Genomic DNA, 19,915 nt, shown 5'->3' on the forward strand with positions numbered 1-19,915 from the left:
GTATCAAAAGAAATGCTCTTCAGACTCAACATCTCCTCTCCAAAACCGTATGAATTGATCGTTAGCTTCCTTAGGGTTTCACTTGACACGTATTCATCACACACGATCCATTCAGTAGCATCAATGGATAATTCTTCAAGCACAGGGAAAGAACGAAGAAACATCTCCATCTTGCCACAACTAATAAAAGCCAGTTTTAAAACTAGCGTTTTAAGCAGTGGTAAGAAAGTATCTTCACGGCCAGTGCACCGCTCAAGATACAAGTAATCATCACTTCTTACTTTCAGCTCAACTAGTGTCCCACTGTGGAAGATATTTGGAGGCAAAAAATATTTCATATCTATATTGATGGCAAGATCAAGGTCCGAAACACCACGCTGCAGCACATTACTTATCCAACTATTCACACGACATGGATCAACAAGACATGGATACACACGTACAGCTTGACACTTGAGGGAAAATCTCTTAATGGGAGAATCACCCTGCAATGCAATTACTCTATCCACAAAATCTATGAAGCTCGACATGCAATTAGAATATCGAAACACAGTGTCATCGATGTCAAGATTAGGAACAAGTGCAAACAGATTGTACCACCTCTTTGAGAGAAGAGATGTTGAAGCAGCCTCATTGGTCGTAAGGAAGGACAAGATATGACAAACAAGATCGTCAGGTAGATTGCTGAGAAAATCCATCTTCTATATAACAATCAATCCTATTCTCGTTGTAGACTAGGACGAAACTAATCAAAACCCTGTTCTGCAACCGTATCAATTTCAAGACCAATTATAACTAGAATATGAATAGAATCGCATTCTGATGAGGGGCGAAAGCTATAACAAGAGAGTCGGAGCTGCGTTATGATTGGAGAAAACGCAAACTGAACAAAGGTGGAGCGTTGCTCTGTTTTAGTGTGAGAAAAAACAGAGTAACAAGAGAGAGATGTCAATGGTGGTGATAAAGCGTGGAGAAGAAAAGGGATAGAGTTGGGATCGCTTCCAGGAAGGGTTGTGCAGGGCTCTAAGACAAGCTCTTTGGGTAGTTAAGACTACCTCTTTTTTTGGTTTTTTATTTTATCAATCTCAAAACTCAAAAGCAAGTCGTCCTACAATGGAGTCCACAATCTCTATTTATAGAGATGTAGATTAACACAAACGAAACCTTAACGCATAGAGAATATTCTTCTCCCATAAAGAAATAGAAAACTATCATAAATTCTCATTGGAAAATAAGTAAACACCAAAACCGACACCACTGTAACTTGTTGGGCAAGTAACTCAACACCGAAGCCCAACAAGAGTGCAAAATATGCTGCATCACATTCATAGCCTCATAGGAAGCAAATCAAGTTGAGATCAGGTATCTTACGAGATCAACGTACGAGAGAGGGCACTTTTACTAGAGTCAGAAGACTCTGACCGAGAGAAAGAGAGTCTCTCTTAATTAGTCTCTTTACTAAAAGACTCTAATACATCAAAAAAAACCCATAGCAATCGTTTAACATTTAAATCGAAATCCAGAAGAACAAATTTATAAAACAAGTTATCATCAATTAAAAGAGAGAAATATACACAAAATAGATATCAGACACAATTAAGTCCAGTACTCTCTCCATATTATTAAAATATTAAAAAACAAGAAGCTAGTGACCAACATAGAGGCAAGTAGGACTCCCAACCACAGTTGATGTAATATTCCGAGAACTCAAGTCAGATTGCATCTTGACCTCATCACAAGCAAATTCCATCGTCCCTGACCCTGTCATGTTTTCTCCGCTATCCGGAAGAAACAACCGCAACCCTAAACGCACTTCCATTCTCTCCTTAATGTCATTCATAATGCTTTTGCCGATTGCACCATTAATATCCTCTTCAGAGACAACCCCTGAAACCTTGAGCAGTTGAGGGCAATGGCCTTGGAGATTGTTGTAACTGATCAAGCAAACATATTCTTGATTGTTCGTTAGAATATATATATATATATATATATATATATATATCAATAAAGAAACAATTAAGTTAAATAAATAAATATTTTAGAAGCATTATATATATATATATATATATATTTTAGAAGAAAAAATAAAACGTTGGAACCTTCTTATGGGTGAAGTAGCAATGGTAATATTCTTGTAAAGTAAAGAAGCTTGAAAGTATCCTGGTAGACATATAATAAAGGAACCATGAAGTTTTTCGGGAACTCTAATTGATAAATCCCAATTTGCACTAAGACGAGTATTTGTATCGAGCACCGTAAAATTCATAAAAGCTATTGTAAGATAAGGCACTTGAGTTGATTTATTTTCCGATGGGAAAGAGGAATATGCACATATCGCGCCACAATATAATCCCAAAATTATCAATTAGCAAACACACAACACAATAGTTTCATGAATTGGTTCCACTTGTTCCTTTTCTCTAATCGTAGAGTTAGATTCTGGAACTTCTTTTTTGACTTCTTTCTCAACAAAAGCTTCTTTTTCGTGTTCCATTTTGTGTCTTACGTTGACCAAAAGAAGTGTACAAAAGAAGATGAGAGATTGTAAGAAATGTATCATATAAACATGTTTATATATGCACTTCTTTAGTTTTTATTTTCTTCCATAAGATCTATATATCTCCTTTTAATATTTTACTTTTTTTTTTTGCTTATTTAGAGTTATTTCTGATTCCTAATGAATTGTGCTATTAATTTTTTTAGTATATGATATTTAATGAAAATCTAGCAAAATTAAATATGATCTTTGATGGAAAAAAAACAAAAAACTGAATTTCCATTTATTAAAGAAAATCACTTTTATAAAATATAAATTAGATCAAAAATTTATCTTTATTAATTAACTCTAGATCCTATAATTTAATGTTATGATATGTCACTGAACATGTGTAGCTCTAGACACCTCTTTGTAAAAAGCTTTATATTGAGCATACTTTGGGACCATTTTTATAAAAGGTTAAACTTTTTTATCTAAATCAAATCTGATTTCAGTGAATCTAACGAACACATACATTTTTATTCAAATACCTTAGATACTACTTTACTCCATTTATATGTGCATGCTTGGGGGTTGGGGCATATATAAACTAAAATCAAAATAGTAGATTATTGACACCGTTTTATAAACTTTTTACTGAAGAGAAAAATCTACGTTAAATCGATATCAAACCGTAGAATATTCGAGATGTTTTATATATAATGCTATGAAATATTCAAAATAAATCCAACAAATATAAATTAAAAGATGGTTCAGTTTTCATGAGAAATAATTAGGCTAAAACAATAAACTAATTAATGATCATATGTAATCATAGTGACATATAGGGTTTCCAAACGCAGTTGCTGTAATCTGAGATTTGGAATCAATATGAAACTTGGCTTCATCGCAAGTATAGCTCATCATCCCTTTTGTCATTTCTCTGCAATCCGGAAAAAATAACCGCGATCCGAACCACACTTCACTTGTCTCCTCAATATCACCCATGATATTTTTTGCAATTGCACCTTTGGTATCTTCCTCAGAGACAACTCCTGAAACCTTTAGCAGTTGAGCCCAGTTGGGTTGGAGATTGTTGTAACTGATCAAGCATAATTAGAGTTGTTGTTCTTAGTTTGAATATAAAGAAGTAATATATATATAGATTATTTTCAGAAGAAAAAAAAAGAGAAATGTTTCTAACCTTTTTGCGGGTGAAGTAGCAATGGTAATATTTTTGTAAAGTACGGAAGCTTGAAAGTCTCCTTGGAGACATATAAAGGGACCAGGAAAAGTTTTGGGGACTCTAAATGATAAGTTCCATTTTGCACTAAAACGAGTTTTAGTTGAATTTAACACCGCAATATTCATAAAGGCTACTGTAATATCCGGCACATCATGATCATATAAGAAAGACGGCAGTACCATGATACCGATAAAAATCATGCAGAAGAAGACACTGACTGAGAATTCAGTTTGAGTTTGTCCANAAAAAAAAAAAAAAAAAAAAAAAAAGAGAATTCAGTTTGAGTTTTTTCATCTTCCATCTTTGTAGTAATTGACCCAAGAGATCAAGAGAGAGGAAAACGAGTTTCTGGAGAACACAACAAAAAAGGAAGATGAGAATTTGCAAAAAGTATATGATAAAACATGTTTATATATTTACGCATGAGGTTTGGGTACACCGATTGATAGATTAAGTGGGGGTTATTGGTTTGAGATTTGAATAGAGTTTTAAATTTTTTAAATATTATGTAGAATCTGTTGTTATTAGATCAAAACTTTGTTAAATTCTGTTAAAGTTTAGTGTTATTAGTTTATGATTTGTAAAAAGTCATTTAAAATCTTAACAAATCTGAGTTATTGGATTCAAACTTTTATAAAGTCATTAAAAGTTTTGTGTTATATATATATATATATATATAAAGTTAACTTTGCTCACTTCTCCTTCCTCCACATCACATCCACCTAATCAAATTTTTTCTATTTTTTTGTATAAAAAATACTATTTTTAATATTCATTCATTGCATATATATTACTTATAATCAATAATAGTAAAAAATAAAGAAATAACGAATTAACTAAAATTAATTCAATATTAAAATAGTATAAACAATAATATATTTTTTAGTAAATAATAAAAATAATAAATATCTAAAATAAATTAAGTAAAATAAATGAAAATTTTAAAATAATAAAAATAATACTATAAATTTGTTTTAGTAACAATGTTATTATTAAAATTATAACCAAAAAATGATTATATTCCAAAATTTAGAATGGGTTAATGAGTTTTTAGAATGTAAGTAAGATTTTAATGCATGGTGGAGTAAAAAACAAGTTATGTAATCAAATATATAAAAATCTAAACATAAAAATAAAATTGAAGTGAAACATGAAAATAGCTTCTGTTTATCTACCTTAACACATCTAAATATGTGATTCTCATACTAAAATTCCAACTTACACATATACCACAGATTAAATCTAACAAAACACTTTTTTCTTGTAGCGCAAAACACTTAAATTTAAATCATTTAATTTTAATATTCTATTTAAATCTATCAAAGGCTAATTTTATTACATATAAAACTAAAAATTACTATCTCTTTTTTCTTTTCTTATAAATTTTGTTATTGTTAAATACAAAAAATTGGTAGTGATATCTAATTTTCAAAATCTCAACATTACGATTATTTGAATTTTTTTTAATTTTATTATATAACATGTATAATGACATTATCTAAACTGTTTCTCATAAAAATTTGGACAAGATATAGAGACAATAGTATAAAACTTGATGGTTAAATTTTATTGTGGCTTTCAAATATCAAATAACTAAATTCAAATTCAACGCTCTATTTATTTCAAATATTGGGACAGTAATTAATGGGTACGGGAAAGAAACGTATAATTCAGAAAATAATAAAAAAAATTATCTAAACTATTCTTGACAAAATACAAGACGAAAGTTTTGGGAACACGAATTCAAGTAGAACATATGCGGATATACTATTTACTCATGTGAATTATGCGGAATGAGGTTTTTTCGGATCAAAAGAATTTTAAATATTCCATGCAGACATATTAGACGGGTTTGATCGCTTCACAATTATATTTAGGTCATCTGGAAATTCTATGATACGCAACATGATGGGTATAGACAAGTAGGCATGAACGGTATCATATCATTTGATGAAATAATATGGTTAATAGTATTTATTTTTAGTTGATATGCTCTTTCAGTGTAATCGTATATCTATATATCATATTGTTCATATTAAATAAATAATTATTATTCTATTTTATTATATGAAAAAGATTGCTAGCTACATGATATGCAAGAATGCATGGTCACACATGCCAAGTATAATATTGTACTCTCAACTACACGAAGTAGATGTATTGCATGACCACATGCATGAACTATATGACATCATGTGGTTAACACCATAAACATACAATTCTGATACACCGGTTGACTCACTCCGGCGTTGACCAAAATTGACTAAAAAAAATTTCTAGTTTTTTATGTATACTATAAAAAACCAAAAAAAATTAAATTGCTACATAAAATATTTTCTAGTTTTTTTTAAAATTAAGACATATTTTATATTATATAACTAAATATTTTGTTTACATCTTTAATGTATACATTCTTATAATTAGTAATTTTTATTTTGAAGCTAAACTAATAGTCAACTTTTTTACAGTCAAATATATTGTTTTACAAAATCAAATTTTTGGATCTTCTATCTTCTATATATTGAAAATAAATATTGTGTGTTTTTGTTGTTTACAATCAAATATATTGCTTTATTAAATAAAAAAATGTATTTAAATAAATCAAATAATAAGTTGATGTTTTTAATTGCAATAGAAAAAAAATAACTATTATAATAATGGTTAAATTAACATATATACAATATATTTTCTATTGCAAAACTGAATAAAAGTGAAATGAAAAAGCCTTAATATTTTTTCACTTATTATAATAATTCTTAATAAAAGTGAATTATAAAAAATTTCAATAGTTCTAATGATTTTGATATGTATTTGGTTTGGTTCTAAGTATTTTTGTTGTAGAAATATTTTTTGTGGTTGAGAATATTAAATCATATTAATTTTCTAATTTAGATAAATTAAGTAAGAAGTTGATGTTTTAAAATTATTAATGTTAAAATAAGTAGTTTTCTTATTTGATTTATTACAACAAGATTATCTGGTTTGAATTTAATATCTTATGAATGATTTTTATTTCAATTTTATTTAAGTTTTGGAATTGAAAAAAGGTAACTATTATAAGACTAAATGAATGAAATATATATACATAATATATCTTTATTTTGGATCCATATATATTTTTAATTATAAAACACCATAAATGATTTCTAAATAATTCAACTAAATTTTTTTATTTTGGTTTCTAATACTAAAAAAAAAAAATTGCATATTTTTATTGGTCAACATCGGTCTACGCCGGTCAATATTGGTCAACATCTGATTATGATGAACAGTGTACCGGAATAAGATGGTTGTGATGTTGAACACATGACATCATATAGGTTGTATATGTGGCCATGCAATATCAAAGTTGGCATGTGTGATCATTTTCAAAGTTGGCATGACATCATATAGGTTTGTGTAGCTGGTGATCTAGTGTCAAATCAAACCTAATGTGCACTCAACCACGATCTAGTGGTGTCGTCGTAACACTTCAGGTCGAATCCACGTAGACCAAACGATACACAAAGAAATTATATAGATTGAGTATAGCTAAAGCAAGAGAAAGTTTGTGCTTCAAGTAATCGATTAAAAACAGAAAATAAATAAAGGTTTTGAAATCAAAGAAATATATTGGGCATAGGGAATCAGTTGGGAGATACAATCTCAGATCTAGTTGATAGATTGGGAAAGCATTAGACACAGTTCTTAAACTCAAAATTCAATTATAAAGCTAACCTACTTCTGCAGCGATAGCTAACTATGCAAAGAAATAACTAGACCCTAAACTTCCGTTTGGATCTAGCTAAACTAGTAAGCATTAAAGCTCAGGTTTCGATTCGTTCACAAGGTGCCTCAACTTCAACTTCCGTTGGCTAAGGTCCACCTTGCTCACATATGTTTCTTTCAAGTAACTCAACAACACTTTCGGTGCCACGATGAGTTTAACCTAAGATCTTAATCTAGGTGATCAGTCTAGCTTAAGCAATAAGAACAACTATAGATGAAGAACAATAAGATCAATCCCAAATCTAACAAACCTAAGTTTAGAGAATCATAAACCCCCTTTTGAAACCCGAAACCTAATAGTAAAACTACTCAGATATAGAAATAAAATAACAGCAAAACAAGAATGAAAAAATCATAATTGAATTGCAGAGAGAAGTAAATAGGGTTCGGAAATCTTCTCCAAAGAGATACAAAGGATTGGAGAACTTCTCCCAAGCTTACAAGACTCAAAAACGGCGTAGAATAAAGATGTCCTTTTTTTTAGAGGTCGAGCCTCGTGCTTAAATAGTAAAATAAAACCCTAAAAGTCGGTTTAAAACGAAAAAGGAAAAGTTGCTTCGGGTTCGGGATCGGTCGATCAAAATATGGATCAGCCGATCCATGATGCTTTTTCTATGTTTGCTCCATCTGCTTGCTAGTCCGATCAGTCTTCACCAAATGGCTCCAGATGCTTGTTACCATCCCCAAAACACTCAGTTTCCTTCAAAAGCAACCTAGAACCTGTACAAACTCATAAAAGTCTAAAAAGACTCTAAAAGCACACTTTGACTCAATAAAAGACTCAAAACAAACCTAAAAACTATGGTTAAAACCTATAAAATACAGACACATCAGCTGGCCATCTTTTCCTTTACTATATCTTAAAAATAGTTACGGTAAATTTTTTATAATTTAACTATCCGGTTGACCAACAGTTTTGATACGATTACGGTAATTAATAGTTTCAATTAATATAAATTTAACCATATATTTACGATCAACAATCAAGGTTTTTAAATGTTATATACGGGTACAATCCAAAATACGGTTATGGTTTAGTTTTGATAATGCCTAAGGACAAGATCACTCTCTCTCATTGTCTTTTTATTTAGTTGTCTTCTTTATAGATATTAAAAAAAAATCATCATTCATTTGTGTCTATTTGAAAGTGAAACTAAACCGCATATCAAAACTCAAATTATGTATGTTATACCAAATAATTATTTTAAGTTAATAAAAATTAAATTTGATAAACAGAGAATACATATATTCTGTCTAAACCTGTAATAATATATATAGTTGAATATGTAATTGTTTAAAGAGAACGGTTACGGGACGAAATTTTTTATGCACACAGAACAAGACGAGTATCTTGTTCTAAAATATATACATCTAGGTTAAATACGTGAAATAAATAAAACTGAAGCTGAATCCAAATTTGATTTAACACCCCTAAACAAACAGTTCGAGATGTTTGGATTAGTTGAAAATAATATATACACAATATTACTTATCTAAATTAATCTTAATTTTTTCTTATGTATATAACTCATGTAGGTGTTGATTAGTTTTCACTTATTTACTTATGTTTATCTAAATTCTTTCACTTATTTACTTATGTATATCTCAATTCTTTCACTTATTTACTTCTAACGATTTTTGTTGAATTCTTCAAAAAAAAATTGATATATAAACTATAATGAGGTCATATATTGTAATATTAATTAAGAAAAATGAACTAGGTGTAGTTTGAACTCTAAACATTTAAGACTTCTAATTAGGTGTTAACCACTACACCAGCGTACTTTTAAAACTTGATGCTCTTAAAACTTATATAATTTCGTGATGCTTAAATCATCAGCTTCATGGGCTTTAACTACGGGCTAGACCTGCTCCCAAATCTATTTTATATATTATTTTAACAGGATTAACAATTTGTCTAATGGTAAATTTATCCGGTTTGGTTGAGTTCGGTTATAAAAGTTAAAAATGGATTAGTTTTCAATAGGTCGTAGGTCTTACCTTGTGTTCTCAAGTTGGTGGTATATGCCTTTAGGCTTCGGAGAAGATCAATCACTGATGGTTACGGCCACTACTTATCCATATTAATTTCAACTCGATCGAAATTGGACCTATCTAAGTACATTATCTATGAACCAACTTGAACACATATATGTATAACTGAAAAATAAAAAACAATATCAGGGATACTTTAATATATCAAATAACTTTTTCAAAAGGTTTCATATAGTATATTATTTGAAAAAACAAAGTGTATTATTGTTCGCTTAACCACCAAAATGGCTCCATTTCTTGATCCAACGTGAACAATACGAAGTTTCATACAAAGAACACGTGACAATACTCGTTATTTGTTCCATGCTAGCGTAAAATATAAGTAACTGTGTTGCTAATCATTATTCCGATAAATTGGACACAATTATTAGTCAATTACGAATCAAATTGTAATAGAAAGCCGATGTTAACGTTGTTGTAGGCTTGTAGCCACGAGTGACTATTCTAGTTGAGCGAACTCCATATTTAGTTGTTATTTGCTAAATAAACTAATATAACATATGAATGTGCTTTTTTATACGTATATTTTATTCTTTAAATATATATTTTTAGTTTTTAGCTTTACCATAAAAATAAATGTTTTTTTTTTGTGGATTCACCACTAAAAAGTCATCACTACGTATCGAGATATCGAAAGGGACTCTAATGGCGACGAACACTTCAATGCTATTGCTAGGATATCTCCTTTTGGCAGTATTTTCCTCATAATGTTTTCCAACCATGCATCTTATTCACCAATTCAATACTTACACGAAACCAGATTAAAATATAATCACTAAACCTAATTATAGACTGGAAAAAAATAGCTATATAACAATTTTTCTCATCAAGGTGATTCCTAGGCAAATCAATTTGGAAGGCTATCATTTTTGCAACTAAACTCTTTCTTTCTTATTGGAAAATGCTTATCTAAATAAACTCTCAATAATTTAATAAAAAATTCCCAATACATGTAGTAGAATTAGTGGGATTAACAATGATGAATTATTGTGATTGATAACAAATCGTGTGTAGGTCCACAAATGAATAGAATCGTGTTAAACTTTTCTTTGGGTTTTTATCATTTTCATAATTCACTATCCTAATCAGAAATTCATAATCATAATCATACCAAAAGCAATCATGCAAAAGGAAAAAAAAATTCTCTAGATTAATTTACATTATCGCCTAAATTTCAAACTTAGGAAGAATCTCACTTTCACATATACATAATGCATATATCTAACAATAGGGTAACAAAAAGAACGTGACAAAAGTTAAAAAGGTCATAAAGGTAGAAACTAGTAAAGAGAGTTAAATAACTTTATCATCATCATCTTCTTCTACCGTCGTTATTGCCGGCGACGGCTCCAGGGAAGTCTACAGAAACCCGAACCGGATTCAATTCGGGTCTGAACCCGTTTGAAATCCGAATAAGGGCAAGGGATAGTGATTCCACCTTCTTGGCAAAACCCAAATTCTTCTTCAGCCTCTCTGAGAAGCTCACCGAACAGAGGATGGTTGAAGTAAACGATAGGCACCAAAACCCTCTGAAAGTCTCCGTCTTTTTTACCGACGTAAACCGCCGAGTGACCTTTCGGAACCGGGTCGGGTTTTTCTCGGATGGGTTCCTGACCAATTGGTATGTACCCCAAACTTGAGCATTTCGAGCCAAGAAACCTAGCGCTGTGGGATGTGAGACTTCGACCCCAGCTTATGAGCTTTGTGATGGCTCTCGGCTTACAAACCTGTTGGTTCGGGCTTAACCGGATGTATCTGGAACGACGTATCCGGATTCTCCGGAGGATCCATCTTGAGATTCCTTGAATCGGTCTTCTAATCTTGATTCCTCTCAACCTCCTCATCGTTGACAAAACAAAGAAACAGAGCTAACTGTTTTGTCTCTGTTTTCCTCTGTTTGAGAGCAAAGAAACAAACTTTAAGAGTTTCAAAGCTCTGTTTTCCTCTGTTTGATAGATTGAATTATATAAATAAGCGAAGAAGATTAGAGAAGGGGAAGAGTAAAATGAGAGTTTTGAGGATTATGTGGCTGTGTAAACGGCTAAAGAGGAAGAGCAGAGTAAGAGACAGAGGAAGTTTAAATAGAGAAGAAGCCAATAAGAGAGACTGAGTCAGCTCAATGAACGGTTGGATGAGAAGAAATCATCTCAACCGTTGGATTAGATTTTAGTAAAATGAAACTTCCCCCTTTATGCTTTTCTCACCTAGAGAATTCTTCATTATTATTAACTCCCCACTCATTAATTAAACGACTTTATGTTTTAGGCATCAATTAACCACAATTTCTTAAGCATTTTCTACTTGCCAATAAAAATCTTATAACTGATATATTTAATCGACTAACAAATTTTGATGCAGAGAAGAGGATGAGTCACCGAAGGTTCAAACTTGTTTGATGATATAGCAATTATGATGCAATCACACGTGTGATAGTCACGTGGCAAACATTTTCTGACCCGATTCGGTAACCGTAACACTCCACACGATAATTATCAAAAGAACATCTTCTCAAGTACAGTACTATTATGTTGTCATTTGATCAATTTTAGCTTGCACGTTATGTTGCACAATAAAAGATTTTTTTTTTATAAATAGATTGTGTACGGTATGTCCCTATAGATTAATTCATCATATGCAGACAAGATAATAAGTGTAGACAGATCTGAGTTTCAGCTCTTAATTTGATTTTGTTTAAGACCAACTTGCATGTGTTAATCTAACGAGACAAAAGTTTTTGGAGTATTCATTTATATATTTCTGTTGTTTTTATACTAAAAGACGATTATAGTTACTAATAGATTATGAGCTTGATCCAGTAGATTCGTCTGTGTAACGATGGGATGGTGCCAAAGTTATATAATTTTTAATTTTCCTAATCAAGATTTCAAGTGCTGTTCGCTTTGTTTATATACTTTCGGAGAAAATATAATTATCACTTTATCAGCATATTAATAATTATGCATACATGATAGATACATACAGCCTATATAGATATTCCATTTATGTGTGTATATGTGTTGTTTTGTTCCAACGAAAATAGTTTGCGTGCGAGAGAATATGATTGTGTTTTCCCATTGTGAAAATGATACTTTATAATAGTATAATCAAACTATTATTCATCGTTCCATGACTCCGTACAAGTCCATTACGTACACGAACGTGTCACTCGAAGCTTTCAAATGTGTGGGTCTCATTTGACTCACTTATGCATGTCCAAATTATTTAAACCTCCATGCATGGTAAATGTTTTATTAATTTATTTATTTAAATGAATGAATGAAATAAGAAATCTTATGCTACTAGATAAATTACATGTAAATAAACAATTATATATTTATCTCTTCTGGTTTATATTAATGTTGTCATGTTATTACTAATTGAATTTAACTTCGGTCTAATACATTTTTAACGAAAGAAATAAACAAATGATTTAGAATTACTTTAAAGTAGTTATCAGAGTTGAGATCAAATCATATGTTTGGAGTAAAATACTATAAGCTTTGATTGGTAACGTGTATACTAGCAAACTTTACTAATTTAGTAGTTATGAACTTATTATCAATCACAAAATGCTAAGAGTTAGCAATACCAAACTTAGCAATATCATTATTCTATTAGGAGACAAAAGAAAATTACTTTTTCAAAAAAAAAACAAAATTATATATCTATTTCTACCACTATATTTTTAACATTATTTCTTAACATTTTAACTATTGGTATCATTTACTATTTTGTCTGGCTAACAATATTTTTTATCATTCAACTGCTCATAAACTTCCGATTTAACAGAATAAAATAAGAATAGAGTAATAAAAATAATATTTCGAGTAGTGTGCGTATAGAGAGTCCAATTCTAATATCATTTGTTTTTCTCGTAAGTAGCAAACAAGTTAAATAATTATATCTATGTACAATATTGTCAACTATGCGTTTCCTCAAACATCGAGCAATGCCATGCGATGACTTTCGATTAATGGTTTCAATTTCAACCTTCCATGTAAGACCAACATTTTGTATTTTTCTTTAAACGTCGAAAGAAATTAAGACCGGGACAACCCCAAGAAAAAGTCACGCATAATAACGCTTATTACTTCATGTTACATTTATAAATTATGTCTATGAATAGAAATTTAAAATAAAAAATATCATGTTGACAAAAAAAACATCGAATTTTCAATTTGCTGGTCGCCGACTGATGGGAAGGATATGTTACCAATCTAATTAAAATTAGAGCGAAAAATCCACTAGTAGGAGGTTACAAAATAAATATAGCTAGGAAGTCAAACTCAAATTAAATAATTATACCATATTTTGATTTCATTTTTATTAAACATTGCTGGGGATTACGTTTTTTAGTTGGCTTATCACATTTTCTTAATCAGCTAAACTAGTACAATATGATTTGTATTTTCAGTGCGAATCAATTCATTACCTACTTTTGGTATACTAAACATTTAATAGTGGCGAATCAATTCATTACCTACTTTTGGTATACTAAACATTACGTACTTTTGTGTTATAATACAGGATATTTTAGAGGTTTTTTTTTTGTTTAGAGGTTTTTTTTGTTTCATAATATCAGATGTTTTCAACTTTTTAAGTAACTTTTAGATTATTTTTCTATTTTTTGTTATTTATTTTATTCAGTTTTGTTTATGATTAGTTGAACTTTTTTAAAGTGATTATTTCTTAATCGGCGTGCTTTCATTCAAAACATCTTATATTTTGAAACAAGAGAGTAACACATTTTTTCTTTTTTTTTGAAACTTGAAATATGGATCGATCTTACATGTAGTATTCTTGCAAACAAACATACTTGTATGTAAGTATGTAACTAATGTGTAGCACATTTGACATTTATTCATAGGTAAAGATCACTTAAAATAAACAAAAATATACGTACAGAAGTTAATTTTCAGTTTATTATTTAAAATTAGTGCTTCGTTTGACGTAAGGTAAAAACAAAAGAGTTTGATTTTTCTTTTCTAAGATTGCATTATAAATTTGTCGTATACGACTGATATTCAAATACTAAAGTAAGAATAGTAATAAAAAACCTATACGGCTGTTGAGACCTAAAAAAACAAAAGATGTATAGTGGGTGTTAGAGGTGAAAATTTGGATTAACGATATTGTATACTCTTTCTATGTTATAAAGATGGATGTTTAGAAGCTTTTACACATATTAAAAAAATAATAATTATTAAGTTTAAATATATTTTTTCTTTGACTAAAGAAAGTATTGTTTAATTTTAAACTAATAATAATATAAAATTTTAAATATTTTCAATGATTACTTCTTTAAGTTTAAAAAACATTAATCTTTGTAAGATATAAAAATATTCCAAAACATCAATCTTTACCAGAATGAATAATACTTAACACTAAAGCATACGTACCGCTGGCAATATATGTTTTTGTCTTTATTTGTACGGATAATCGTACCTGACGTGTCATAAACGCTTTTCGATGCTTCGAAGGCCAATTTGAAGTTCCAGGTTTATAAACTCATAACACGTCGTTAACGTTTAAAGCTTAATTTGCCCTCACAATCTCACATAAAGCAAAAGATAAACAATCGTTTGTTCTAAATACATTTAGTCGGTTCCTAAATTTGCGGTGAACTGAATACTAACAACGATAACTTGATTCTAATTTTGACAAATCGGTCTAAAACCTCTTACTTCAACAAAGCGATAGTCAACTAAAGAGAAAAAAAAAGAAGATATACATACACCAAATAATATACAACTATATATTTAATTTGTCATATGTGATCATAATTTGACGATCGTATATATATTCGTATACAAAAATCCTAGTTAGTCGTGGTACGTAAAAGGACGTCGTACCAGATTTGTGTATTGCTTGGTCAAGTCAGCCATGACAAGCAAAATATTTGAAGGTACGTCGAAGCCTCGAAGGAATGTTTTTATGAATGTCTGTCACGTGGACGTTAACACGCACGTGCATTACTTATCCATTTAAATGGTGACAAACTAAGGCTTAATCAAGCCCAATAACTAACTATCCGCAAAAGCAATCGGCCCAGATACGACATTAAGGCCCAGGTTAGTTAGCCGCGCATGGGCTTAATCAATCCTACGAATAAACCTGCACGTAGTGCTGCTCGGAAACACGAAAACAGCAAAATCAAATCCCAGAATCACAGGTTGATGTGAAATTTGATCAAATAGAGTCTATAGCTATAGAGAGTAACAACTTAATTAGAAACTTTATATTTTGATAATCAATCTGTTACAACTTACTCCTATGAAGAGAAACAATTTAAATTATTGCAATCCAAACAAAGAAAATCACCATAGCTGTACACTTTTAAACGAAATCAATAACTCAAATCAGACTTAAAAGAACACAATTAATCACAGAATAGTAAGAAGGTAAAAAAGTTATAACCGTTTATAGTGTTCGAGCCGTCAAAGTCCTTGAAAGCAGCTTTGTGATCAGAGAAACTTGAGCGTTGGCTTAACCATCTGTCTCTTTCATTTACATTTGCAGCCAGTAAGGTAAACTTGAGACTGTATCACCGTGCACCCGATTTTAAACCCTGGAACCACTGTGAATCCTACTTTGGCTCGAGTAGGATTCGTGGAGAACTTCTTGTCTTGTTTTCTTTTCACGACATTCTCCATGAAGACAATCGAAAAATCAACTCCGCTTTCGACTTGGAAAATCTCAACCGCAGGATCAAAGGACAAGGCTAACTTGTGAAGGGTCCAAATCGAGCTAGCCATCGTGACATAAGACTCATAGAATGTGCTCAGAGATCTCCAAGAACTCAACACAGCTTCGTTTTCATCCATGTTGCTGAATATAGAAGATGCCATGTTCGGGTGAATGAGCTCGTGATACTTCTTATCGCAAAATCTAGAGAATGCACAATCTTTATCCCTTTCCAAAAGCTCCATGGGATTGCTAGATACATGTTGCATCAATTTCCTCAACGAAGACTCTGAAGAACTCATCTCAGACTCTTCATTCTCATTAAGATCAAATCCTTCACCATCGAAACCTCGAAACATCCCCAAGCAAACATACGACAACAATGCATACCGGTTATGTCCCTTCTTAGCATAATCTACCTCAGGATGAACAGACTTGGCAGCTAAATCCAAATCCCACCCAGCTTTTTCCATCAACTCAATCAGAGTCTTAGTGAATCTCTGAGTAGCTTTGAAGGCATCATGCAACAGAGACTCATAAACCCTAACCGATAACAGAACATCCAATGATGATGAACTCGAAGACAGTCTCCTTGACAACTTGGAATTAGACTTTTGAATCTCACCTAATTTGTTTCTCAGAGTCCAAACCTGCAAATCCTTAGCATCCATCTCAGCTTGTAACCGGTTAGAGACGGTTCCCAAAGCTCGAAGCTTGCTCTGATTCTCCTGAACACGAGACTCTAAGCAAGACCCAATCGCTAAATCAGACTCATCAAAATCCAAACTTTGGCGATAATTCCTATAAAACTGCTTCAAATCAGACAGTTTCTGGAGGTTAGAGACGAGAGCTCGATCAGCAGCCTTGACGTTTTCTTCAACAAACGGGGCGTGAGCAGCTTGCAATTGAAGATACGAAGCTTCAAAAGACGAAGCAGTAGCGAAAACAGAAGAGATCAAACTCGAACCCATCTGGGTATCCAATTTCCTAACCTGAGAAAGCTTCCTTTGATTATTATTAGGTTTCACACTCACCTGCGCATCGTTCACCGGAGATATAACAGGAGATCCCGGAGAAGAAGAGGTGAGAAGAGGCCTGTCGGGTTTAAGAACGACGACTTTCTGATCGGTGATGAAATCCTCGGAGGAATCGAGGAGAGAGAAACCCTCAGCATCGGTTCGTTCGTCTTCGGTGAAGAACTCGTAGGTCTTGGTTTTGACCGCCATGGCTAGTTTCTGAAACATTTGAGAGAATTGCGGAGGAGCTGCTGCTGCTGTGATTGCCGATGTTTCCACTTCCCGCATCGCTCAACAAAAATTTCCAAAGATCAAATTAACAAAAAGAAAACCAAATTTTTCTTAAATCGAATCAAGAAAACGAAAAAAAAAGACTTGATTTTTAACAGTCAAAACTTTTGTGAAGGTTTAAGCTTTGAGAAAGAGTTATTAAATGGTGTGATTTGGATGCATCTGCAAGTAAGGAATGCAACAACAACAAAGCCTTTCCCTTTCCAATTTCTCCACCCCCCCCCNCCCCCCCTCTCCCCTTTTCTTTTTTTTTTTCAGTTCTCTAATTTTTTACATTATTTTTTTTCCTCTCTAATTCCGCTGACTTTTTACTTTTTGGTGATGATTTGGTTTAACGGTAACAAAGTGGAGCTAGAATGACTAACCGGTTCTACAATTGGTGTAACAGCCAACCCAACATGGTTAACTATTAAATTCAGTTTTTTTCTGTAGTACGAAATTTACCTTTTTTGGGTTATTTTGTTAATGTTATTTGATACTGATTTAGTTAATCAGATTGGACATGAACTGGTTTAAACAAGAATTAATTAACAGTCGAGAAAAGGTGGGTTAACCTTACGTCTACGTTACCTGTTGTTATTAACGCTCGTATCTATAAATGTGAACGGCACGAAATTTAAGTGTGGCATCCACTTTCTTCTATCTACATTCCTTTTTTCATTAGACTATTTCATCATTGATAGTATTTAAGCTTACGATGTTACCGTATGTCCGGTTAGTGATAATAACCTTATCAGTTATCATGTTATTATGGCTATAAAACAGGATAAAGATTTATTAAGAGGGAGCTTTTATTGGCACTAAAATGTAAGTATAAAACCTTTTGATTAATTTGACCACCATGACTAATCATAGCTTTGAACTTTGAAGACACTTTTACGAGAAGACATGCCTTTCGAAACTCATCTCCCAGATTCTTTGCTTTATTTCTTCCCTTTTCTTGACGTCTTTGTGATGCTTTTAGCCAACATTTTTAGTGGTAATTGTTTAATCATGTCCTATTAAAATCTAATATTCACGGTTTCATCTTTTTCCTTTTCGTGTAATCATAACGCAAATTAAGGGTTGTATTCTATTTTTTTTTGTGATTTTCAGATTTTATTTTGTCTCAGAATTGGTTTTACAAAAAGTCAAATCACAAATGGTAAGTTGTGTTTCAGCCTCGCATTAAGAACAAGGTTTAGCATGTTGGCCTTGGAGAATAGTGTGGAGAATTAGTTTTTTTATTTGGACATAACAATCTCACAATTTAGAATTACCGATTTAAAATTTCACCATTTTTTTTGGCTTGCTTCATGTGCAAATTTTGTCCTTACCGATTTGAGTTTTTGTGTTTTAAAGTTGTAATCTAATTGACTTCCGGTTCACCTTCATATCCATTTTCTAAAACATAATTAGGTTAATTCTACCAAAACTGATTTTGAAATTTATAATATCTAACAATCACATAAGCGCAATAATATATGAGTTAACTTCCAAAATTATGGCTCCGACTGGTAACACGAGTTATCAAAATCGAGTTGTAGTAAGTATTAAAATTTGATGTACAGTAAAATTTATATGGTATAAACGGCAGTTTGATGTAATGAATTTGCAGTAAAAAATATATTAAAGATTTTCTTTAAACGACTGACTGGTAACATTTCTGATGTATCAGGTGTAATATCTATTAGAAATAAAAATAAAATAAAATTATTAAGAACAATAACATTTTTCAAATAAAATAATTCAAAATAGATAAATAAAATGATCCTATGTAAAAAAAAATGAAAAACATTTGAGACATACCAACGGGTGTAGACTAGCTACGAATACATCTTCATCAAAACAAATAAAATATATTAGTAATATGCACTGATATTTCTATACATATATATATATATAAACTTGATGGATAAAAAGAGTAGAAGAAAGAAAACCATACCACAGTTTCTTCAAAGTGTGCTTATTTAACAATGAGTTTTAGGCATCTATATATATACAGCTTAAAATTTCCGTGTACGTTTCAACTAGAAAAACTTTTTTTGTTTGAAAGTGTCTAATGAAAACTAGAAAATTTTAGAAAAATCTTTGACCATAGTTGTTTACGGGTGCTTAGCATAAATATAGAAACAAATAACAAATAATTTTATAAAAAATAATCGTTTGAATAATTTAAAAAACTGATAACTTAACTCTAACACATGACAATTTCCATGATGTTGAATAATCTTTTGAGTGAACAATTTTACAAAGGATATACCTCAAACTTGTACATCAACAATAACATATGATTATTCAAACTCAACTTCAAAAAATTTAGTTTTGTTCATGATTGATAACATTTTTGAATAAATTTTGAGTTAAGTCCATAACTCAACTTAATTCAATGGTAACACA

General features: G+C 31.2%; 4 protein-coding genes across 4 annotated transcripts in view; all 4 read right to left on the reverse strand.

The window, feature by feature from the left end:
• Nucleotides 1-698, reverse strand: part of LOC109129424 (F-box/LRR-repeat protein At3g58900-like) — a 2,211-nt gene extending 1,513 nt beyond the window's left edge. Inside the window, exon 1 of the mRNA XM_019237651.1 lies at nucleotides 31-698. Within this exon, the coding sequence (XP_019093196.1) occupies nucleotides 31-698 (668 nt within the window). The remainder of the gene's footprint in view (nucleotides 1-30) is intronic.
• LOC104753232 lies at nucleotides 1,555-2,356 on the reverse strand (the record flags this gene model as incomplete). The annotated part of the gene is made up of 2 exons (XM_010475514.2): nucleotides 1,555-1,934; nucleotides 2,100-2,356. Coding segments are annotated over 2 exons (546 nt in total), but the record flags the coding sequence as incomplete, so codon positions are not given.
• Nucleotides 10,671-11,611, reverse strand: LOC104749262 (auxin-responsive protein SAUR36-like). The gene has a single exon (XM_010470851.2). It carries the CDS (start codon nucleotides 11,387-11,389, stop codon nucleotides 10,877-10,879), a length of 513 nt encoding a protein of 170 aa, XP_010469153.1. The 5' UTR covers nucleotides 11,390-11,611; the 3' UTR covers nucleotides 10,671-10,876.
• Nucleotides 15,820-17,745, reverse strand: LOC104749263 (IRK-interacting protein-like). Its single transcript, XM_010470852.2, has one exon. It carries the CDS (start codon nucleotides 17,531-17,533, stop codon nucleotides 16,049-16,051), a length of 1,485 nt encoding a protein of 494 aa, XP_010469154.1. The 5' UTR covers nucleotides 17,534-17,745; the 3' UTR covers nucleotides 15,820-16,048.

Source organism: Camelina sativa, chromosome 16 (genome assembly GCF_000633955.1).
Source record: "Camelina sativa cultivar DH55 chromosome 16, Cs, whole genome shotgun sequence".
In the NCBI taxonomy this organism is placed as follows: domain Eukaryota; kingdom Viridiplantae; phylum Streptophyta; class Magnoliopsida; order Brassicales; family Brassicaceae; genus Camelina; species Camelina sativa.